Source organism: Argopecten irradians, chromosome 5, assembly GCF_041381155.1.
Source record: "Argopecten irradians isolate NY chromosome 5, Ai_NY, whole genome shotgun sequence".
Classification (NCBI taxonomy): domain Eukaryota; kingdom Metazoa; phylum Mollusca; class Bivalvia; order Pectinida; family Pectinidae; genus Argopecten; species Argopecten irradians.
The window spans coordinates 19,387,038-19,413,854 of record NC_091138.1 but is presented as its reverse complement, the minus strand read 5'-3'; the positions used below and the strand labels follow the sequence as shown (position 1 = coordinate 19,413,854).

At 32.3% G+C, this 26,817-nt stretch overlaps 1 protein-coding gene across 4 annotated transcripts in view; it reads right to left on the bottom strand.

The window, feature by feature from the left end:
- LOC138323132 (serine/arginine repetitive matrix protein 2-like) overlaps window positions 1-26,817 on the bottom strand; it is a 35,507-nt gene that overhangs the window by 7,648 nt on the left and 1,042 nt on the right. For 2 of the 4 annotated variants that reach the window (XM_069267513.1, XM_069267516.1), the window contains exons 2-10: window positions 25,119-25,259; window positions 22,629-22,719; window positions 14,028-14,105; window positions 10,882-10,990; window positions 4,957-5,026; window positions 4,625-4,698; window positions 3,792-3,864; window positions 3,452-3,508; window positions 391-2,898 (exon numbers count right to left, since the gene is read on the bottom strand). In XM_069267513.1, coding sequence (XP_069123614.1) covers window positions 391-2,898; window positions 3,452-3,508; window positions 3,792-3,864; window positions 4,625-4,698; window positions 4,957-5,026; window positions 10,882-10,990; window positions 14,028-14,105; window positions 22,629-22,719; window positions 25,119-25,259 — 3,201 coding nt within the window. Of the gene's footprint in view, window positions 1-390; window positions 2,899-3,451; window positions 3,509-3,791; window positions 3,865-4,624; window positions 4,699-4,956; window positions 5,027-10,881; window positions 10,991-14,027; window positions 14,106-21,288; window positions 21,567-22,628; window positions 22,720-25,118; window positions 25,260-26,435; window positions 26,492-26,817 lie in introns of those variants that run through there. The other 2 variants (XM_069267515.1, XM_069267517.1) reach the window with 2 other exon arrangements.

Genomic DNA, 26,817 nt, shown 5'->3' with positions numbered 1-26,817 from the left:
GATTTTCTTTGAATATTCTGATTTGTATACATGTTTACATTATTGAAAAAATAATCCAATTTGGTGGGAAGTAAATTCACCAAAAAAAACCACGAAAAATAAACCCATAAAAAAACATTTTGTAAAATAATTTCAAAGTTATGTTATCATTATTTCATTGAAACAATTACAAAAAAATCTTCTCTACTAGCTAATACATCATCGTTTTTGAATATGACAACTTCCTTGGTCAATTATGTATATAGATTTAAGCCCTTGCCTAGGTATGGTTCTTTAAATAATATTTTACACAAAAGTTCACATAATTAGTATGTGTTACATTTTTACCTTTCGCGCAATTTATTGTTCTTAACATGATGTTTGTTTTAATAATAGTATAAGGTAACATACCTGAACAAGTCTAGTGTTCTCTTTCTGTGTACTGGCCAGAACCTCGAGTAATCCATCCCTCTCATCCATAAGGGACTGGAGTGTAGGTATATCCTTTTTACTTGTCCCCTTTAGGAGGGCCCTTGTTTGTCCTAACTCTGCTTCTAAGTCGTCATTGGCTGATTTAGCAGCGTTAAGACTACCATCTGCATCCCTTATACGATTTTCTAGGGTGTCATTTCGTGTGCGTTCTTTCTCAAGTTGTGTGCGTAATTCCATATTTTCTGCTTGAGCTTTTCCTAAATGTGAACGACAGTCATTCAAAACGTCACTTGTTTTAGACATTTTAGCCTGGATTTCTGCATTAGCGTTATTTAACTTTGCTTGTAAAATGTCAATTTCTGATACAGCCGAGGCTAGGCCTTGTTTCAGCTGAACAACTTCCCGATCTGTAACATTATCCATGGATGCCAACTTCTTCCACTTCCTCATTCTATCAGGATCAAAGCCTGAATCCAAGTCAGAAAGATTTATTCCCCAGATTTCTTCCGAGACATTCCGTATGGGACTAGTGTATCCAAGATTAATAGGCCTTCCACGTGTTAAAGGCGAATATGTCATTTGACCATCCATATCCTCGTGAATTTTGTCGCCAACACTATGTGACCGTGGACTATCTAATGATCTTTCCGGAGATGTACGTCTTCGACTTGGCCTATTGTCAGAACTAGATCGAGGCGGAGAATCAATCCCTTTCTTCAAAAACATCCGTCCGCGTTCATAATCAGGAGATCTGCGTCCCCTAGTTGGTTCAGGGGATTGCCGTCTCCTTGGAGAAGATGTTGCTTTATTAAGAGTTTCTTTCACTTTCTCGGATAATTTTGTAGTAACACTTTCTAGATTTTCTAAGTCAGTGTCTTCCGACATATTAGCTCGCTCAAGAACATCCATTTTTAAACGTAAAAGTTCTAGCTCCCTGTTCAAAACACGAACCAGACGTCTGTTCGGATCTGCATTATTGATGTTTCGTCCAGGAGAATTGTCCCTAGTACCTGAGGTTTCCTCGCCATCGGATAGAGGATATGCTGGAGATCTTTCTCCTGAAGAATGTTCTCGATATGACCTATCTGGACTCGATCTTCTCCCTAAAGACGGCGAGTGATCAGGTCGGAGCTTATCGAAAGTACCTCCTGGAGTTGTCGTGTCGTGTCGACTAGCTCTTTCTGGACTGGTACGTTTATTTCTAAGTATAGATTTGGGTACTGTTTCATCTTCTTGGGATTTGTCAGTCAAGTCTTCATTGTCAGAAGTTCCAGGTGTAAGCGACCTTCGTTCTCGAGGTGATTTACTTCGACTACGATCTCTCGGAGATTTCCTTTCTTTCTCAATGATCGCTTTTACGGGTTCTGTTAAATCAACTCTGGGGAATCGTCTTTGTTCAGCTTCACTCCCAGTTGTAGATAAATCTGTCATCTCATCTTTTGATTCCAGTGGATCATGAACAACCTCTAAAATTCCTCGCTTATTTGGTATGAATTCAGGTGATCCAGCTCTTCTTGGGGATTCCCTTCCTGGGGACACTCTTCTTGGAGATTCCCTTCGTGGTGATTCCCTCCTAGAGGAATCCCTTCTAGGTGACTCCCTTCTTGGACTCGGAGATTCCCTCCTTGGAGATTCCCTTCTTGGAGAGTCTCTCCTCGGTGATCCCCTTCTTGGTGATTCAATGCTTGACTTTTTTGCTGGCGATTCTTCAATATATTCAAGTGATTCTCCACCATTTGCATTTACAATTGGACTATATTCATCAACAGCATCCAAATCTAACAAAGTATGTAACTTTGGCAAAGTCTGATCAGAGGATGAATATTTCTCTGTATCGTGAAAGTTGACCTCTTGGCGCGCCTGTTGAAGAGCCTGAAGCAAAAGCATGGCTTGTGGTCCTTGGCTAGGCATGACGAAAATTGGAACACCGCCCATTCCTTGAAATAACTGAGGATTTGCACTTATCAATTGAGGTTGTTCTGAGAAAGAATTTCTTTCTCCTATCTGCCTTGTATCCTCACTAGATATTCTATTTCCTGGTGTCCCGCCCATATCTCGGCTCATACCAATTTCCAGTCTTGCTTTTCTTCTTCTTTCATCCTCTTCATTTCGTTGCCTTTCTGCTTCTTCTCTTTCTTTCTTTCTTTGCTCAACATCGAGCTTTTCCTTCATTTCCGCCATGATAACTCGGTGACTGCGAGGACGTTGTAAACCGGGACTTCCAGGACTTCTCTTTCTTTGCTTTCTATCAAAACTGTCTCTCAAGCGATCACTTCCACGTTGTCGGCGATCAATGTCACTTTGACCAGAAATACCGCTATACCCCGAGGTTGTTGATCTGTCACGACTGGGAGACCTCCGATCACTATCTTTTCTATCCGAATCACTTGGATTGTACCCAGAGGTTAGAGAAATGGAACCAGAAGTTGCACTTAGTTGATCATCATGAACGTTTCCATTGGACATATGGTGCCAATCAGGTAATCCCTAAATTGAAAATAAAAAAAAATCAAGATATTAATAATCCTTTTTCAATATAAACTTCGATAGACTAATTTGTTCAACCATTGCAGGACATAATGCTATAGGTATCAACACTAAAGCTAGCTAACAGTTCAGGGTTGCACTTTAAATGTTCGTTTCCCATAATAGTGTCACAATGGAATCTAGATTAATAGGCAAACATATTAGAACTACTTGACCTCTGTTCCTTTTCCCTTAATCTTACTAGCAACTAGTTTGATCCAATGTCTTTCTTTACTTCTTGCATGAAGGTAAAGCTAATTAACGGCACTAAGTAGCTCTTTTTCACTCATTCCTTAAGAATCTTTTTCACTCATGCCTTAAGAAAGATCATGTCATGTCAGACGCTTAAAAACAACTTAGCCAACTGTAACATAAGAGTACATGAATACTGCTCAGTGATAAAACACATGTAGGGATTCTAACCGAGGATAACTCGTTATCCAGTCCATATACCAAGATAAAACCAATGACTTCGGTAAAATGAGGTAAATACCTGATTTTTGTATCAACTAACCTGTTCTGAAATGCCTGGATTGTGATCGCCATTTTCAACAGATTCATTTCCTCCTACCTGTATCAATGAAATGCAATACATTCTATAGTGAATATAATGAATAATGATTTCAGTAAGATATATTTGCAATTAAATGACAGATATAATTTTAGCTTCAATGGCAATAGTAAAGTCATAATTCTTTATCGTTATAAAATTTTTCTAATATTATGACAATCATTTTATACAAGAGTCAATGCTGATGATACTTCAAACTAAATGTTTGTTTCATTTTGACAACAAATTCCCAATTAAGATTAAGCTAATTTCTTATTTTAAAATTCACCAATTATAAACAAACCTTTCTCTGTAGCAGAGAGATATATATCATCAACGTATGCTCGTCGATTGTTCCATCGACAACTTCGGCAGGACTGAAACAAAGGTAATCCGCACGTTAGCTGTCATGATAAACTGTGTGACATCAGTTCCCAGATAATTCAGAAGTTTAAATCTGCCTAAATGACCTGTACAATATATAATACACATAATCCAGCCCAATGTTTTGAATTACAGGAATGTTTTTTGATTGGTAAAATACCTGGCGTTGTTTAATCTCTACAATGACCCTGGTGCTGAATAAAAGATTACTCAAGTATGACCAGGTTTATATCCATTGTTTTACACATTGTAGCTATCAATGCACATACGGACCATGGAGCAAAATGATTACAATGTCTTAAACATGTACATGTACTTTTACAATACATATTAGCAATACAGAAAATTACTTTGGACAAATATTGATATGAATATGATTAAATTTACTGTGCAGCCTATACCATTATGCACAATTAAGGGGAAATTACAAAGGCATTGCCTTGTATTATCTATTTCAATTTACAGATCTGTATTGAAATAAAATTTTGTAAAAACTTGAAAAAATAATGTAGAGATATGAAAAGATATAAACCACACTAAAATCATACTGACAAATTTAACTATCATAATACACGTAGTATAAAATATTTTGAACATATTATATACAGATATGTCAAAAGTGTTTAGATTGGAAAGATTAGATTATCACCAAACTTGTACATACACATTGCTTGTAGTAAAGGTTATTCATATTTGTTTCAAAGAGCATAGTTCATGTGTCCATGTAACATTTGAAATAGACTTTGTACTTACTTGATAATCCCTTGTTCAACAGCTAATTTTTCATCTACTGCTTCTAATAATGTTTTCACCTGGTCGGTTTTATCCTAAAATGCAAAACTTAAAATTGCAAATAACAAAAAAATATGTATTCATACTTTCAGAACTTTTCAACTTGAGTACTATGTTGATTTTTATTCCCTAAGATTAAGAGCCTAATTTTACATTAAAGTAACACAATTTTGAACATTACAAGAATAAATGAGCTTGGAAATCAATTATAAATCACTCACAAGACATCCCCTTGGTTTTAACTTGGTAGTGTATCCACCCTATGATAGACTGTTTATATATTGTTCATTTACCTCTTGTTGCAGGCTTGTAATCCCAGTGTGTTTTTGTAAAAGTTTGATAAACCAATCTCCAGTGCATAAACTGCAAATAAACAAAATGTAAATTTATACATGTATTGCTACATTAACACTATTTACTTCCTGTCAAATATGTACCAAGAGATGTCCACATCTTACCGACTTCACAACCTCTATTCTTCTAAATACATTCATTACTGCAATTCATTTGAACATCTCATGACCTGTTTCCTAAATAAATGTTCTTGTATCTGACATAGCAAAACAATCTATAAAAGAGCAGAGAGTAATATTATCACAAGTTTACAAGTGGTGAATGACTACATTAACAGACATCTTGTCATATTAATGGCACCGAATGTGGTGTGAGAAAGTTTGTAAAATATACATCAACAATATGTTACATTGTATCATGATTAAACAATATACCACAGACTCCTTTAAAATGATATCTTAAAAATGAAAACAAAATCACTGAACTAAGAACTTTTTTCAGTAGATCAGCATTGTGATTTATTTAAACCTCAAAGTCTTAACCACAGAAAATCTATTTACTACCATAACATAGCAGGGATAATGAATACATATAAACGGTTTAGAAGTGATTAACCTGTAAATTTTTAATTTCAGATGAAATTCTAGCACATGAACGAAATTTTAATTTTAAATTCAATAGATAACCTAAATGGTCTGCTCTATTGATAAGAAATTTAATTGACACCGCTAGCTTAGTAATTGGTACACATTGACAAAATAATTGTATTGAATAACTGGAAATTGAATAGTTTGAAGTCAAAAAGTCTACTACCTTTGATACACCTGAAGTAATGAGAGGAGTGTGTTAAAGGGACATCGAAGAAAGGGGTCTATGTAATGTTATATGGCGAAATTAATCTTTTCTGACATATTCACTGAATAAGTGCTTCTGAGGCGACGAAAATCGGCAATTAATTTGGTCGGGCGATCACAGTGATATTTATGTACAGAGGTGTATACAGGAAGTCAATGTCAACCTAAAGTTTGGAATTGATCCTCTAGTAAACTGCTCACTTTGATAGTGGGAAAAACATATTTTGGTAGAATGAAGAGTCATAATGATTTAGGTTTCAATAAGTTCCGAACTGTTTATGTGAAGAAACTGAAGTGAAGTCTCTGATTTTATAATACTTACTCATCCACAAGAAAAAATCACCCAAGGTTAAAATTTGAGGAAATAGAAGTCTTACATCATTTTCTTTAGACCTATTCAGTCATAAAAGTTAATTTTGCACATTGCTACGTGCCTAGAAAGAATTCGTTTCAAACATAAGGATGACATTTATAACGTTTCGTTTGGTATAAAACATATAGTTCATTGATTAATTCAGTCTCAATAAAAGTGACATTTACTTTCAAATTCCCAGTCTAACAGTTTTAAACATCAACTTGATCTAAAATTATAGATATGTTAACTTATAGGTCCAGCCATACTATAACTCCACAGCAGACAAAGTCAGGCTGTATCTCTTTGTTAGTGAACATTTTATATGTAGGATGGATCACTGGAAACATTAAATTTCAGCCATTATATTTAAATCTTTTCGCGCCAAAAATTAAATAAAAAAACAAGACTCTGCTTATTATTTTTTTGTATATCACTAGTATAGCAATTATAACGAATGTGTTAATTCATGATTGAGCTAACCTATTTAAAATCAATTTCACGCTGAAATTTGGCTGTGCCAAAATAAATACGTTTACAAAATCTATTGTTCATTAACAAAGCACCTAATAGCAATTAAATACACAAAATGTGCACTTTTAAAAATCTGACAGCTGTTTCTTTTATCAAGAACTAAATTACCAGAGGTATTATTAAGGCAAAGGTAATGTGAGCGATTACCACAATAAATGAAATACTTTACACGTGTGAACAATGCAAAAGGGAAATCGATAAATAATACAGTACTTTGAAAGTTTTTGACAAAATATCTTTTCAATTAAGTATTATAATTATCCATCAATTGTCATCCTCATATCGGGATATTCATATCTAGGACATGGTTACCTACGTACAAAATGTCAGATCTACACTTTACTTTACTAGTAGGCCGCCTGTACCAACCAAGTGAGAATCAATTTCAAAAGAAAAAATGTAGATTGCAAGTTCAGATTACCTTTGCTTCAAGGTTCTTCTCAACACAGAAATAAACTCTACGCAAACAACGCCAAGTTAAAACTCTGACTTTTTAGAATGATTGCATTTTTATTTTGACACAATTCTCATTTAAAACAAATCACAAGAAAAACTGTTTTCCATTGTTACAGAATGGAAGAAAGGCGTGATCATTTCATATAAAACGCACCATTCAGCCAGTCACAGTATGAACAGCTATCCAATAAAATTCAGCAATGTAGTTTTCTGTCAGCTTAATTTGTATCTGAAGTTTTTTTAAATTCCATTTGAAAACGAATTTGATACATAATAATCAGTTTTGAACTCTTTCATCTTAGTAAAGGTAATTGACTGATCTGAATTTTCTCATCAAAATGCATATGAAATATTTCCGTCAATTGTGATACCAACCCTTCCACCAACCATGATTGGTGAAACACTAACGAGACAGTTATCTTGTTTTCATTGGACAGTCATTTTCTCCTAGTTTAAGATCACCTATTAGTACTAAGAACACTGAATATACGATTTAGTGTCCATCCCACATCTATGGTAATGTGTCCTGTTACGTCTTGTAAAACTTGAAATAATATGTTTCTTCAATGGAAGTTGTTGACGTTTAAAACAGGATGTTTTTGATGTGCAAAACATTTAACTTTAATTTATCATTGGTTTCAAGGGAAACTCCTAGACAGCAAGTAAATATGTACATACCTTAAGTTACTTATTTTTAAAGAGACATTTGGACAACTTTACGAGATATGGGTTGGTATATCATCCTGTAGCTTGAAGACCCCCATTGATTTTACTTTCAAAGAAATTAAAAAATACACTTTTCATATTTTCAAAACCTTATTTTTAAAGAGACATTTGGACAGCTTTACGAGATATCGGTTGGTATGTCATCCTGTAGCTTGAAGACCTCCATTGATTTTATTTTCAAAGAAATTAACAAATACACTTTTCAAATTTTCAAAAGTTTAACCTCAAAGAAAGTAATGCTGAAGATTTATGGCTATTTTAATGTTAACCGTTTGACAGACAGGAATGCCCTGATTTCATGGTAAGTGCTCAAGGAAGAAGGAAACCCTTTATGACTAAACGGCTGTTTGCCTGCCTTGTGAAAGAACAATCCTATATTTATGCTTGCATGCAGGTAACACAAATAAGATTTCTTTCAATTTGCAAAATCTTGTATTGGCAAATTCTAATACATTCTTTAAACTGTGAATGTGTGTTATTTCTAATCTACCTAAGTTCCACTTTTGTTTTTGTCTTGAACAATACATAATGACAATTCGGAGCAGAAGAAATTAAATAACATTCTATTGATTTTCATTATAAATTTAAAAAGTACTCTTTATTGATTTTTGCCTCGCTGTGCAGCCACTCCAATTTGATAAAAACCTTATGTTCCCTGCTTTATGCAAATTGGTTTTCCAGTTCTCCAGCATCATTTCGCGACAAAACCAAACAACTATTTATTTTGAAATGAGCTATAACGAAACTTGAAATAATATTAAACTTTATGTGGTGGGCATATTTGTGAGCATGGGTTTACCACTGGTGAAATATGGTACGATATCTCATTGATTCCTATATTTATCTTGTGCAACTCCCCAATTTACTTTCACATGACTAGGCCTGTATAAGTGGTGCAGCCCTGACACTATGCTTTAAATACACACGACAGAATCAATGAAACATGGAGATCAAACAGAAACGGTAAATATTCCCCATCTTTGAAGCCACTTCAATACTGATATTTAATACATATACATATATTCAAAAACAATATTATAAACACTTTTACTCTTCCTCCCCTCTTTTTTAACATCAAAACAGTTTCCACATATGTGTGTGTGACTTGCCTTTGATCTAGCCAATATAAGCAAAGAAAGTGTATTTCTATTTTTAAAGGGTAGTACTTGAATATTTCCAAGGTGTGTCATACAAAATAAGCTGTAAATCAATCAATGATTTAAACACTGAAATACAGTAGAATTCGACACAATTACGTCATATGTACATGTACAGTTTCTATACACATCACAACTTCATTACACGATATCATCGAATAAATGTTTTACAATGTAGTCAAATATGGTAACCAGTTTAAAATGGAAAACTGCTCCATAAAGGTTCTACTAGGTCATTTTCTCATGCAAATAATAGCTTAATCGTGTGTCTTTTGTACAATACTTTGAGCTTACAGGCGATAAATATTGTTGGTGTCTTTTAGATTCCAAGATTTATTATATATATATATAGCTAAACTTATAGCACTAATAATGTAGGATAATATTCGGCAATAAACCCCCTCCCTATTTGTAAGAAATGGAAATATTTCCATCATTCTTTATCTTTTTTTATTTCACGCCCCATTTAATCATATATATGATACGGAAATTCCTTCCTTTTATTCTTCACAAAACCAGGATTTTTTCTCCTTCTTATTTACTTAATTCCAAAATAAACATTGTATAATCCCCTCACTATTTTGCGTATATTTTTAAACTCATTCTTCATACTTACCATGGCATTCCACTATTAAACATGTTTACTTTTGATGTCAAAAAGATACTTATCTATCTTATGTGTTTCAGAAGAGTATTGAAGGGTTCAAAGTTGTCCCTTTTATCACTAAACTGACACCTGTCAACAGAATATATTCCTTGTGTTGATGTCAGACCCTTAATCTCCCATCAATGAAACAACACGTAGTACAAGTACTTGAAGTGAAGGTATTGACACAGCCCAAGTAGATGTTAATTTATAACTGTTCACATATCATAGTTGTAGCAATATTTCTAGGGTCAACTAGTGACCCATTTATATCACTGTCACTTGTTGAATGTAGACAGAATTTACAGTACTTCACAATGGTCACAGCGGCTCTTTCATTTTATAACAGGACAGGAGAAATGCAATGGCTAGACAATACAAACATTCAGGTACTTCAGAATCTACAGACTGTACTCTGACCAATCGAATGTGATAGATCTCAAGGCCATCAGCATCCAACTCCATCAGGTAATCACCCCTAATACCTCGTAACCTTAAAGCACTAACATAGGTATATTTGACAACCCACATTTAACCTAGTCAGACAATCATCCTTCCCCATACCTCAAAATTCCAGACAATGTCTAACTCATATGAGCACCAGCATTCAACCCTGGAGTATGATGACCTTCAGTCCAGAATATACTCTGCCTACCAGAGGTATACATAGCCACCAGCATTTAACCCAGTATGGGTAGTCATCTATCCTTGAAAACCAAATTCAACTTCAGAGACACACGTAACAACCTTTATCATTTGCATAGGTGTTTTGTTTTTATGACGAAAATAACAGGAGAGGAAAATATAATCACTCAACAGGAACTTGAACTCAGGTCGCCCATACTCTACACATTCCCATCAATTTGTATAAAGGTTTAATGGCAGTCTGCACAATTTCTATTCAATATCCATTTCAAATCAACCTTTATAGTTAGATAGTTTATGAATCAAAAGTGATCAAGTGTCCAAATGTATCAAAGGTCAAGGTTATTCAAGGACATATCAGGTTTAGGATGCTAAGGAAAGCCAATGGAATCCAATGAAAGTATATTGACAGAAAAACGGTCAGTACCCATAACGGGGTTTATAACTCATAACCATAAGGTAGCGGGTTAATGGCAATATGTGGAGATATCACAGCCATGGGTATTTCTTTTGTCAATTAAAGTTGCAGCTATCTGATTAAATAGTACACTTACTTGTAAGCAAGGGTATTTCTGGGGTCAAAATCAGCTCCTAGCTGGCGTTGGCACCATTCAAGGATATTTTTCTTTCCAATCCCAACACTTCTTTGAAACACTCCACGTTCTGAAATACAAAAAGTCATTGCATGTTAATCTAATCATCACATATTGATTTTAAACCTGTCTGTCTGTATCTAAGTATTATACAACATGTGTTAGTTCATCAATCATGCTGTATTTCAACAGCACAATTTACCTAAAAAGAAGATTCTGTGCACAAAAAGTATACACGCAGTATCTAAATCTTAAGATACATGTGCATGAACCTGTATATGAAAAAATGTCTCGAACTATATAGGATTAAAGTCTGTAAAAAGTACTATTTAGATTAGATTGGCACTGCCTTGAGCAATTTCTATTCAAAGTTCATGAAGATCATAGAGAATGTATTTAATAAATATTTCTTTCATTGAAAACTAAACATATTTCTTTGTTTTATCCTTTGGTTTCATTATAAAAAATGTTCAGTATTAAAACATTTTGCATTATATGCTTAATTTATTTGCATCATTTACATATGAAAAGTTTGGCTGACAATGCTTTTAAAACAACGCCTAATAGTCTAACACTACGTGTTTTATAGACGAGGTATTCAGGACGTTTTAGATGAAATGTACTGCAATGTTGACTGTGTGTTGTTAAGTAATAAGACTGAGCTGTATTATAATTTGTAAAAAAGAAATTATACGGTGACTGGTTTTACTGTTAACTCTCTACATAAAAATTATTATACTTTTCTTCTGAAACTTAAATCAACATGTTCATAGCAGTTTAATATAAATTCAAAGCAGTTTAATATAAATTCAACTGTAAAAACTAGTGAGTTGGACTTACACATAGTTTTGGATAAGCCAATACAATAAGGTTAAATGATATGCTTAAAGACTTCAATTCTTATAAAAATTTGAAGTATTGAAAACTAAATCCATACATAACTAGGTTGTCCTTCTATTAACAGATTGGTATAGTTATAATTGATCAAATAATCTTTCTCTTTGTTCTGTCATATAATGTTTTACTGACTAAAAATTTATGTATATATCATGTAGAAAATGTTGGTAACAGTAACATTTTTGCTTTATCCTACCAGGTAATACTTGATTAACTGGACATATAGGCAAAACATCCTGGTATTTGTAGTTCACATAGGAATTTACAATGTTTGGCAAGCGTGCTGGATATTAAATTTTCTTACCCAGTTCTAACATATTGTACAAACATGGAAATATACAACAGGTCTTGTAAATATTTGTACATATTTCTTGTAAACACATATATACACAGTATATTTTACAGACTGTCAATTTTGAGTGCATTTAAAGGTAGGAAATATCCTTTCATGCTGTTCTGTCTTTGCATATTGCAGAGTTACCTCCCTTGAGAGTAAGTATGACGTTATTATTTTGTGAGAAACACTTGGTTTTTTTTCTTTAAAAAATATTATCAATGTTATGATCGCAAACACATGATATTAACATGAATAACTACCTGTACCTGCAAGGGCAAATAACTCTGTAATGTGCAAATACAAAATAAGGATATTCAAACACCTATTATATTGGCCATAAGCCAGCATATTTATGAGAGAAACTTTTGTAACTATCAAACTGTTGTGAATCTTTGTGTATTAAGAAGACTAAAGTACTAGGTTGCTTTGGAATAGTAAAATATACAACAAGGTTGAACAATAAAGTAACATGAGGTTCTTTTTTCTTTCCTAATTCTTCTGTGATAGTGACTCCTAATGTTCAATCTCCAAGATACTCAACACCTTAAAGCAGTAAAAGTCCTTAGCTGGCTATATCCAAATCTAAAACAAACTCATCATTGATGGAAACAAAATACAAACACTTTTGAGAATCATAGATACACAAATTAAGTTGTGTGTGAAATGGTCTTCGTTTAGACCAATTGTATGTAGGGACTTTCATTTGTGTGCAAAACAAACTTGTAGGAACTTGTGCCATTTACCATAGAGTAATCAAGTAGAAAAGTAAATATGTGGGTTTTACTCAGAATAAAAGAGGGGTAGTCAAAGCTTAGTTAGCTTAAATACCTCTATAAGTCTACTATTATATAGATTAATTATCGTCAAATCTATCTCTGACAAAAGTGAAAGTGATCTCTGAATGCCAGATGTATGAACCAAAGGATCAGATTACAATAGGTTTTCATAGATTTATTAATCTCAGGGTTTTATCTTAAATTTGAGTGACAGTAAGAACCATATTCACAGAAAAAGATAATGGATAATACTTATATCAGTTTCATATTTCATTAAAGCTTAATTTCTCTCAACCAGAACGCTTGCCTTTCTGACACTTTGACCTGTAAGCATTAGAAACATTACCAAATGTATCATCACCTGATCACTGAAAATCTATCACTGATAGCACCAAGTACAGCTAGCTTGATAAACATAAGTTCTAACACAACTTTAAACAGCCGAGGAAGGGATTAAAGACTGGAGACACCTCTCCATTAAAGTACACCGAGATCACTGGAATTTTGGGATTAGATTGACTGTAAATGCTGGAACAATATTATTATAGTGAGGCCCATATTCACCTCCAGCTGTCAACACAAACACTGACCAGGGAAATATCCGAAAAGGTGACATCGGACACAAGAAACGGTATCCAAATATTTAGGGTTCCGCTGGTTATAAAGAGTTATTCATGTAGAAAATCGGTTAGTACCTTGGGTACATACTGACAGGTTCCTAGCGACTATACCAGGACCTGTAAGCTAGACAGGAGACCACAGCAATGTCGAATAAGGCTACAACTGTATTGACACAGGCTTTATTGGATATGACGTTTATTTGTATAATGAACGTCACAAATCCTTCAACTAGTGCTGTAGTGAAATGTCTGATTGTATATACACATATTACGAAATTGGTTTTGCAATGCTTTGCTCTGATATATTATTCAGAGTAATTTTATAATACCCCAGTACACAATATTTAATAATAGTTGTCTATGCTTCCTTTATGGCCCTTTAAATCAATACTAATTTGATGGAGCTATATCACATGGACACATACAGAAAACAAACCTGCCTATATGCCCTAACCCTCGACATCTATTCACACTTACCTATAGGATGGATACAAAAGTTGAGGATGATCAGCCACAAGGCGTCCAACATAGACTTAACATCTTTGTCCAATAGATCTGAAATAACATGAAAAAACAAAAATATTTCAGTTTTATAAAGTTACTTAAAATAATAATATTTATACCTGAAATGAGGGTTAAAGTAAAACCCTGAAAAGCATTAACACTGCACACAAATAGATACATCGACAGCTCATTTCAGTACCAGATACTTCACAGGTTAATTATTCTAGACCAACCACTAAGCTTTTCTTCCTTTCTTCACAGCCATCATTTTTCCATTCATAACCTCGTATCACTGTAAACCAGCTTTCTTTTGTGACTTATAAAATTTGCAATCAAAACAAGTTAGTAGAGATTATTTAACTTTTGCGGAATAAAAATTCTAAAGAAATGGCTTTGTTCAATGTTATTGTAACTATACTTATTTGCAGACAAAAACTATCACCAATTAATATTGATTGCTAAAGTAAGTCAAACAAGTTGGTTTACAGTGTACCAGTAGTAGCAGAAAACAAAGAATGAGTATGTTGTTTCATTCATGTAGGTCAAAAATGAAAATACTTAGGTCACTGTGACCTATTTTTGGTCCATGACACGCCTTGTATAGGGTGGACCAATGAAAGTGACAATTAAGTAGCAAAGAAATTGAGACGTACAGTAAGATGGCCAGAGACTGTCATACAAAATACACTAATGTGTACAATACTACTAGCCAAGCTATAATTAACATACATCTAATTCCTGAAATTCTATATAGCATAATTTATCAACTGGAATTGATAATACTACAACAAGCTGTCAAATTTGAATAAGTATTTGTACGACTATATATTTATATTGATTGCTTTGAGAGCAGTTATTTGTTTAGGTGTATCCTTTGTAGCCACTTTACAATCCGATTTCTGACTTTTTTACTCACTAGAGTGTAATTATGTGAAACTTGACACAGACAGATAGTCAATTTTTGTCCATTTAAAAAACCTCCAACAAATCATTAAAGAAGACCAACATGTTTGGGTTAGTACTGGAGATTTACTGTTAACTGTTAATGCCTCACTGATTGAAAAATCAAATTACTTTTATCAGATTTGAAATAATTGGTGCATACCATTTTAGTCAATTTTATTTATTTAAATTTAAAGTAAATTATAATTCAGATACTTGATATATTGTACTGTAAATATCTCAATAAATCAAATAAACCATTGTATATTCTTTAACAAGAATTAAGGTGAATCTGTGACGTCTGTATACTGAGAAAATCTGATGTACAGCTATATTGTAGCTAGGTGTAGCAGAATTGGACTGGGTCAATCATCTGTGACCAGGTAGCTCAGTGCTTACGTATTCAGCTAGTGTTTGGAGGTCCCAGGTTCAAGTCCGGTCTGGCCGCTACATTTTCTCCTCTCCTGTTACAAAATTGGCACACAACTAGTCCTCGAGTGCGAGGACTTTGAAAAAGGAGGGAGGAATGTAGTGGGATTGGACTTAAATGGTCTATCATTGGTGACCAGGTAGCTCAGCGGTAGAGCATTTGACTAGTGTTCGGAGGTTCTGGGTTTGAATCCTGGTCTGGCCGCTACATTTTCTTCTCTCCTGTTACATAGGTACCAGAGGGTTTGATTATAAACTTTACTGTCTGTTAGGGATATAGATAAAACAGTAGTTGTGTTAAAGAATATCCATCAAAACTATACTTATGTGAATTATCAAAACATATACTCCCCTATGTTATTTCTAAAAGAGAAAGTAAAGAGAACAACCTAAACTTTTGGTCTTGTAAAATGTTTACCTGTTTGTGGTATTACATGTTAACTACCATCAATCTTCGATTTATGATTGTGATTTTACAACATCACACACTCTAAATCTCTAAGGTCGGTAAATATATATCTTGTATTGTTGACAAGCTATTATAATGGTAAACCTTCCCACCAGCACAAAAGAATTTCAGACGCCCCAGAATGACTTCTCGAGGGTGATATAATGGCGGCCAGGTTATTAGGTGTTCACCTAATATCCTTCGGAAGTACCTTCCCTGATAAAACAGACACTTGTCAACACTTTAACAAGACATTTCTCTGTTGACTTATGGCTTTTAATCTTGTTCATACATACACTTGGCTTAGGCTGGTTATTTTTAAAATATTTGGACATGAATTGATTATATATATTTAACCGGTAAACAATTTGTTTATATATCAGGCAAATCTTTATTTAGACAAGTATGGCTTTAAATATTTAGAGATGTTCTATTAGACATTAGATTTAAAACCTTTATATATTATAAAAGAATCCTTATCATTAAATCTCCCCCATTTGACCTATATGTTATTGTTTTAAACAGCATGTAGATATGGCTACTTAGGACGAAATATGAACTTTTATTCATCAGGTTTTTTGTGTATATCGTAATTTAAAGACATGAAAAATTCTAAAAATTACGCAGTAGAGGAAGGCAAATATTATACCAGTCAAATAGTGGAAACAAACACCAGGAATGTGCACTTTTAAGCTATATTAGTCAAACAATTTAATGTTCATATTTTATATATTACAGTACATGTATAAACATTATCATATTAAACAAAACAAAAAAAACTGGGTTTTTTTTTCAAGAAAACCCTGAAGATAAATATTTGTATGCATAGACCATTAAGGCTATCAAGTCAATATCAGCAGTACAGTAACCTTAATACCTGTAGTACGGCATCACAGAACAATCAACCTTGTTCTTTGAATACATCAAGATCAAACGTTAGGGAGATACTATGCAATATCTAATATCCAATTCATTATTTACAGAGTCCTATTGGATATCTGTATCTAAAATTGCTGCAGTACTGTACTAAAAATCAATAAATATTGATTCTGTTCAGACAGGTGTTGTCTGATTTAGGGGACTATAAAAACTAAGGAATTCCATAGGTATTTACAAACCTAAAGTACAAACTACCATCAATTAAAAGGTCACAATTCAGCATAGAGGAAGTGGGCTTGAAATATAACATATTCTAATTGTTGGAAATTCCTAGCATACATTACAGTTAAATTGCAAGATTTTAAAGCATGCAATCATTGTCCTTGACTTGAAAACATGGCATTAAAAAGTCTGATATGGTCGAATATAGATTTTTTTTATATCTATATATCAATTAGTAATAACATAGCCCAAATAACTTTTAAGTTGATGACAAGGAATCCAGAAAAAAAATACAATATCTTCAGATGGTTCTCACCCATAAGCCAGTGGTAAATTTCCAAGGATGGTTGTATTTTGTTTCTCATTATTTCTCCTAGAACAGCAGAAGTATACGAGAGATACACAGTCTGTTGAGACTCAAATACAACACCTTGTTGTTTATCTCAACATTTATAGCACTCCTCGGAGTTTGACTATCTGAAGCTACCATTTGAAAAAATAATTAAAAATGTACATGGGCAATGAGAAGTCGGAATTAAAAGCTTAACTTAAATATCTAAAATTACTTTGTACAAAACACTTGAACCTATAAAGACTTTATAGCTGTTTGGCACAGTTTAGAATTTGTATTTGGGCTTTAATGGACATTGCTAAGTATGCATAAATATACAAGTAAGTGTTTAAGTTAATCTTATGTTATTAAGGTCTATTACAATATGTTTCTGTATTTTGAGATTGGACTAAACTTTGAAGATGAAAAACTTTATTTAAGCTGAATTAAAACTTCTGCCAGATTTCTTTATTTAGATTTACAAACACCAAATTTTCAATGGACTTTTGGATATTCATAATATGCATGACTTTTCCTATTATTTTGGATGCAGGTATATCATTTTATACACTGAATGTTAAGGCAATGAAAATGATTTTTGGAAGTGACCTTATTTGTAAATAAAGAAGTCTGATTGTTTGAAAGCAGTCAATAAAAATAGGTTCTGCAAAACTATTGTTCAGAAGTTTTGTATCTTAAACAAAAACTTAGAACTATCATCACATAAGGACACCTAGACATAGGCTTAGAGAATAGAGTAATTACTTAAATTATTTGCAAGACATCCCAATTATAAGTAAAATTTACCAAAGGATCAATATCAAATTAGTTAGTCAAATACTTCCCTTTACTGGTTGCTTGAACTATAAAACAATGATAAAACTAAATCTCTAATTATTTACTTAAGATATTTAGGTGTAATTAAACCATGAATGCTCTTAAAGGTCACAGAAGATTTACAACTGTATACCTATACATAAACCCCTAAGGACCTTTTATGGATGTCGATAACAAGTAGTCCCTGTCTTATCAGGGATTCGTTTACAGTCTTGACGTACTTTAAAATTATTAGCTATTGCTAGCATTATCCTGAGTATGTTTGTTGATTTATTTTCTGAATCTAAACATGTTACATTGAGAGTTTGATAGCCACACCATACAACATGTTTAAATGCCAGATAAAGAAATCATTTCATATAGACAGGAACAGGTGACCAAAATCTCTGTCCAGTATCTGTATGAAAAGATTTGTCAGCTTTCAAATCAGCATCTTATGATGTAAATAGTATCTTTATAGATATTTAATGTTTCTTTTTTACTAATACATGTATTATTATTATGATCATTCAGTCTGGGGCTTTAGGCAATGGCAATATTTTAGAAATATTTAATGAAATGATCAATCTACTGCTTGCTAAAGGTTTTTATAGCTTTAGTGTCATTACTTGATTCATATTAAAACTAAACCTTCGAAGTGATAAGGCTTAATTTAGGAATCACATATGTATACCGGTAGTTACTCCGGTCCTTTTCCACAATGCTAGAAAGTTCTTCCAGTCATCATTATTACTTTTTTCAATATTGATCAACAAAAACATCAAACAAAATGTCTCAAAGCAATAAAAACATTCAATATTTAATATAACAATCATATGGCTACTTAAACATTTACTTATTACTTAAATACTTTGGCATGGGTACATATTCTTTTTCAAATAAAATATTATAAAATCTACCATTGTCTTATATAAGATTACAGATAAAATTTCCAGCAATATTGATCACAGCTGCAGTAAAATGTGATCTGTAGATGGCTGGGATGTATATATTTTCTGCCAAACACTGAGGATATTTACCACAGACCTGTATGTATAATGAAACCTCAGTGTTCCTAACAGCACTGTCAATGGAGGTTTAAGATTGGTATAATAGACTTGTCAGGGGATAATCAGTCTCAGATAATTCACAGGATTAATGGATTTAGAATTAGCTAACTCCATAGTACTACTAGGTCAGCAAAAACAGTAATGTACATATGCTAAATAGTGTTTGTGTGAAACTGAAAGTGTCAGGTCTATGTAATATCTACTGTACTTAAACTTTGAAGGTATTTGGTCTGAATTCAAGGTCATATAAAAACTTATAGGTCAGGTTAACATACCACGGTAACATATATCAACTATTCAAGTGATACAAGTATACAATCAACATGTATTTGTTGAAATGTGCAGATTTATTAAGTTCTAATGAGAAGTACAACATTGGTTTCATTATAATATACATGTAATATAACTGCACTCTAGGCAAAAGTAACAAAAGTAAACCTTTTAAATAATGCTCTGTATAAAGACCAGCTGCTTATTGAGACCACTTGTCTAGGGTCACAACTGACCAATTTCAACACATTTTAACCTTCATATAAAGATCATTTAATTAAATTCCCCTTTCCCTTTCATAATTTGGTGGTCATTATTGACAAGTTTGACTTTAAATTCCCCTATACCACATGAAGACATTTTTAGTCGTCTTTATACAATCTGAAATAGTTACTCTTCATCATGCCAATGCCACTTCATCATGCCAATGCCAAAACAAGGATACATTTTAAGGTGGAGCTAATCCTTATGCTGCAGACCTTCAGGACATATACATGTATTATATATAAAGTTTATTGTTTTCAACCACACTTGTAAAGACCTGTCTACTTCTATGTTTGCCAAGAAACACTCCCTGCCTCAAACATCTTAAAAATTAACAATCTTTATAATAGTCTTTGTAATAGTTTTCCTGAAGATATTCTAAAATTTGATTTATATTAGATAAAAGACACAGATCAAAGGGACTTACAGTTTGGTTTTTTTTCGTCAAAATTTAATGCAATATCTTATTCTGAACATAATTTAAAGTTGAGTGTTCATCTCTTGTAAGGAAGGCTTTGAATATAATATAAAATTGAGTGTTCAACATATGTAAGCTAAAGGGAGACTTAATTTGGGTTATGTCCCTTGGTTGAGGCACAGAAAGTTTGCAAGGGTCTGTCAAGTGCTAGTATCTTATGAGACTTAGGCTTCAGTATTGAAGTACTGTATATATGACAATATAAACCCAAGGTACTAGATGTATTGGTATTGTACCTTTCAGTGAGACAACACTATAAGTGAAAGTATTCATAAGGTCTTAAGTATGCTAACTCTAAAAAACACACAATTACAACTAAAATTGATTTCACAGAAAACAGTGACAATCCTTCAATCATAACAACTGATATAACATTGAGCGACAACAACATACAAATATGATACAAATCTAGGGAATAAGAAGTAAACATGGACAAATATCTTGAAGAAGGTGAAATAAGTCAAAGTTTGTAAGCAATTTATAATTCAATACAGAAACATGATTATATCATGAATGAATATTGAGTCCTTTTTCATATAAAGCCATGGAGTTGAACTCCATAAAATAAAACTCTACTTACGAATTATTTTGATAGCATTATAGTAAGGCTAAAGATATGTTAATATGTTTATAGCAAGCCTTTTAACTTTTATGATTAATACATCTAACAGTTTCATGCATACGTATGGAGATACCAGTTAGATGAACAGATTATAGGCTAGAATTCTTTTGAACTTTTTGGAACATTAGCTTAAAACCTCAACCTGGCAAACAAATATCTATCATAATAGGTAAACGTTCAGAGTCATGTTTAAACATAAAGTCACTATTTCTAATTACATGCCACTCTTCACACACATACCAGCCACAATGAATGGTTGTAGAATATATTGACAGCTTCATTATGTAAAACTCAAACAAACTTAATTTACTGGTATGACCTACATTTTGCACAGTTCTTGAATGATAATTTTACAAATAAACAATGAACACACAAAAGATTGTACATTAAGTTATTTGCATATACATGTAATCCCTTAAAAAGCTGAAAAATAATTTGTGAAAATTAACTTACAAATCCTTACCGTAAAAGAATGGAAACTTTAAGCCATGTCAATTAAAACTTGTATGAGATCCTTACAAGGTCAGAAAAATAAATATGAATATATATTCTCCATATAGATATGCACAATATTCCAATCTACCTTTTAGTACTGGCAAAGTGTCTGCAAATACTCCGATTTGCCAAGTCTAACTTAAAAATCCATTTAGAATGTGACTTATCTCGAATAAAAAAAATGCACTAGTATAATCAGTATAGTCAAACAGCTTTTGTATTTTAGTGTTTGTATTTAATCCTTAGCAGAAAGAATTCCTACAGCAAGTTATACTGATATAGTATTAGAGACAAAGTCTTTTACCCGCCACAGTCAAGCTTTCTTTTTAAAGTATAGTTAGCTTAATGAATCCATGGTTAAATGTTTAAATGTATTTTCACCAACATCTATCCGACTGACAAATTAAATCTTTGTTTTATATCTTCGAAAAACTGACAAATGAGAAATTTTGTATCTTTTTTGAATGAAAAACGTTAAAATTTTAAAAGCATATCTTGCATTATCAATTTTTATAACAAAATGTAAAGCTTACAAGGTTGTTGGTCTGTTAGTATATTTGGGCATGCTAGGACTAATGCAATACCTAATAAAGCTTACTTATATTGAGGAATTAGTTAAAGACCTTTACAAAACAATAGATGTAGTAAATACACCTAAACTTTGATTATCTAAATACAAAAAGTATATGATAAAAATGGTATTCATTATTTTTAATTTTGTACTTAGGAAGCTAAAACTTTATAGTACAAAAACGGATTTTTCAAAAACAGATTCAATAAAAACAACTACAAAATCAAGCCAAAGAACTTTCAATAAAACAAAATTACATTTAGAAGAAAACCATGCATAAAATAAGTCTCACAATTTTATCTTTTAAAATTCTTGCTTTCAGAATGCTTACTACATGGGCCAACAACTATGGCTAACACACACTTTTATTGAATTTTTATCAACTAAATTGGTGGTAAGAGGCTTGGGAGATTATTTCCGGGTTTTCTATGTGTCCCTGCTTAAACCTGTCGAGTCTTGATCAATAAGAATAGATTTCACAAACAATGAAAGCTAGGGGAGCCAATACTTCAATACTCATCCTATTATAGCCAAAAAGCTTAACCGTGAAGAGATAGAGAGATCCATAGATGATCTTTCCACGTAGGTTAATGAGTTTTGGCACCTTGTTCAGGTAAGTATATATGTACAAGATACATTATAGCTATCTAATACAGTTTTAGCAGTAAGGCTAAAGAAAATATAGAATTTACAAAATGTGAAAAGCTGAATGTTTCTTTAGTAATTATATAACTCACCTTGAGTACCGAAAGAAACTTTAACTCCATTTTTACGCATATAGTCAATCGCTGCCTGTATGTATTCTTCTGGCTTTTCTGAATCACTCAACTGGAAATAAGATATAATATTATCTTGCCAATTCAATAAAGAATAATGTAAAAAAAAAAAAAAAATATTGGAAATAAAAAACCACTCCATTAATGATGTATTTTAAACAATATTTAATTTATACGATAGATAACTAGCTTCTGACATGACTTTTCTTGTGTTGCTTGCAGCACCTTTGTGAAATACCAGTAAAATAGTTCGGAATAAATGGAAAGAGGATCACATTTCTCGATGATGTCTATTAAACTCATCAATGTATATAGATCTGGAATCACAATTTTTGTGGGGAATTCATTTATTTTCAGTTTTGGGATAGAGCATAATTTTTTTTAGTACAATTCATTTTACCTTGATTACAGATTTTGTTATACTGTACTGTAAACACTCAGGAATATTCAATCAGCTAAACATGAAATTTTATGACTAACTTTAACTTTGACATTAGATTATATCTCTCTGACATAAATAAGTTTTCATTATCAACTTTCCTTTAACATTAGCTTTTGATCCCTACATAACATATTTATTCTATATGATTTACTTTAATTTATTTTCATTTTAAGTAAATTGCTTATCAGCAAAATGAAAATCGTCTTTATTCCTTGCCAAATAATTTCAATTCAAAATTTGCTAATCAGCAGAAATGCTCTCTAAGTATAATATACCCATTTTGGCAAAGCAACTTCAGCTTGATATGTAATCATAGTTTTAGATATCAGTGTAATTCAACTATATACCCGGTATCTTTAAGTCTATGAACTATTAAAAAAACAAATAGTTCTTGTAAATATTTCCAGATAAAAAAATAGAAGAATAAAGAATCTGATTTAATAATCAAAAATCAAAACTTCATAAGTCTCTTTACATTGGTAAGCTGTCAATCCTTTCATTACAGAGTTCTCAGTGTGTCACAAATACCTGAGTTCCGATATAACACCTAATGTTATATTAATCACATCGAGAACGGAGTTCGGCCTGCCGTCAATGAATACATGGTCGTGGTTGGAACGTTACGCTACAGTTGAGCGACATACTGAACATACTATGGCAGCCTAATCTACAAAGTCTAATTGATTAAAGACTTGTTAGCTTTCACAAATCAGATTGAGCTTTGTATTTTATGTTTATCTCAAAATAAAAATAATCTCTTGTATAACAAAGAATGATAATTTTACATATGAATTACAAAATTCATGAGAGAACAGTTGTTGGACTAAATAGACATTGTATACATCATAAAATATCATAATCAACATGCCTAAGATAAAAACCTTTAAAGTAAGTCATTGAAGTTTCTTCTCATAGAGGGAATTAAGTCGTATTGGAAATAAAATGGAAAAAAATTATTTTTATTTTTATTCTTTATAGAAAAAAGGAAACTAGTGTCAAATTAAGATAAGTCAAAAGCCAAAGTGAGCAGCTAGTTCAATAATGAAAATTGCATTTTAACACATGGTGTAACTTAAATGTAAAATTGCTATCAAATTATACCAGAAAAATAATTTTGACATTTAACATTTTAAAATAATTCTGAGATGAATTGAAATATTAGTGATGGAATTCTGTGTCATATATAGATCTCTATCATTGGAAGTTGACTATACCCGTTTCTACAGGAAATTTTCTGACAAGGCTTTAGAAAGTAAATGTTTGAATTTACATTGATGAATAAATGATGACCTATGTGTGCTCTGTAAGGTTAAGTATATGTGCGTGACTACCACACACAAATCAATAATTCCACTTAATGTAGAAGTAGTACTATCAAAGCCAGGTAGTCTGTCTACAATCAAGGAAATTGTACAGTGTACATTCATAGTTTTGTCTAAATTTCATGTGCTACACACTCTGCCTTATTGATGTATAGTTAAAATCAATCATTTCTATAACAGCTTTGGGTGAAAAAAAGAAAAATCCATCAGTTATTAATCAACTAAATCAACTTCCATCATTTCATAATGGTATCACATGAAGTATTGATATTCAGTAAATTCACATGCTATGTAGTACTTTACAGCACAGTTTCACCACTGTGTATTATAGAACCTTGCAGACAAGCACTTTATTGGAATACATATTGTAACTACAACATCTAAAAGTGTTCAAACATGATTCCTACATTTCTAATTGAATAACAAGAAAACTTTCCTATAAAAATTGTTTTCAAACAAAATCGAACGTTTACTATAGTCACTTTAGTTACTTTGCTTTTGCCTAAATCCTTGGCACTCCTTTACCACAGATGTCCTATCAATTCATTCTTAGTTCCTCTCTAACCTGTTAGGTCTTGCTTCCATATTTTTTATTATTTACATTTTTGTTTTCATTATATTTATTGATAAATTATTTCTACATGACATCACAATGTATTCGCTTTCATTTAAAAGGGTTTCACTGACCTGTTGCTTCCTCACCAGACGTGCATTTCTATCAAGGCTGTCAATCAGCTGACAGAGAACTTTTCCTTGTTGGATTTCACCAATATCTTTCATTTCCTGCCCAGCATCTCGAAGGACACTATTGGCCCAGCTCAAGTACACCTTAAAATTCAACAATTAAATAATTTTATAATCATAATCGAATGTCAATTGGCAACAATTGGTGACAAACATATGTAAACTGATTAGAACCTTACAAAGTCCCATTAATGACTCCATTTTTTATTTAAAAGCAGAAGAACTGTTTAGAAACATGCATAGCCATTACACCCACATGGTCAGTGAAACTGGTAATGAAATAACTTCACTGTCATTTATTTATTCTACAATATTAATAAAAAAAACTACAATTTTTTTTCACATTTACAACAGCATAATGATACTGATGATAATTAATACATTATATATATATATATATATGAGGTCATTTACATTGTAGGTCTATATACCAACCAACCTCCCAACCCTCTGTCATTACCTGCGAAGAACATGTTACAAGAACATATAAAACACAGTATTAAATTACAAACTATAATTTACAAAATCTATCCCTTCAAATGTAATAATATTTAAACAAAATTTAATGTGCCAATTCATGGTAACTATCAGTAATCAAAGACAAATGCAAACACATGCATGTGATATTTGTTAACAAAATAAACCATTGAACGTGCTGCGCATACAAGTAACTTACCAATCATGAAATACACCAAAGCTGTAATTATTTGCTTTATCTTTCGTAGACGATGTACAGTGCTTCATTTTTTTTAAATTGCATGAATTTCAATTATTTCACTGAGATGACAACATGAAAATAACTTCACGGATAAATATATTGATTTGTATGCAAAGTTGCAAACTATAAGTATTAACAATATCAAAATTTAAAGAAATGAACAATTCTTTATGGAAATCAAAAAAAATCTAAGCAAAAAAAAAAAAAAATAGAGAGAAATCTTTCAACAAAACAACATTGTCCATGCAATACGAAAAAATCCAACATTGACAAATCCAACATGAAGGCATTTAATTATCATGTCACCACTTTTTGAGGATATAACACACAAACTTAGAAAATTCAATAGGGTTGTTAGTTGGAATATTGGAAATCTTTAATAGGGATATAGGTTAGAATATTATTGAGCCATATTAGTTAATACTTCAACAGTATTAATAAATTCATCAAACCGTGCTGGTCAAGGTATTTTTGGATGGAATATCGTAATAAAATGTGCATGCATATAAATCATCTTTTATCCAACAGTGACATTTGTTTACCTTACGTCTCCTCATGTTGGAATAACTTCAGTTTGTGGTCTACATGTCACATTTTTCTGATTGTAAGAAAATTTCAATTAATGTTTATACCACTTCACTTATTCCAGATTGTTTTCACAACTCAACAGGTATGAACTTATAGTCTTCACTGGTCAAAAAACCCTTTAAAGTGCAAGATGGTCAACCACTCAGACATGGCAGATTATAGTCTAGCTTACAATTAAGAGGCTTGGCCTCTCAAACATACCACTCATCACTACATTGCTAACCCCTACTTAATTCCTTACATTGACTCTTTAAGCATTAACACCACTACTAAGCAATATAGTATATGTAAGGCGACAAAGATATATTTATTTAATATTACAAAGAAAGTAATTAT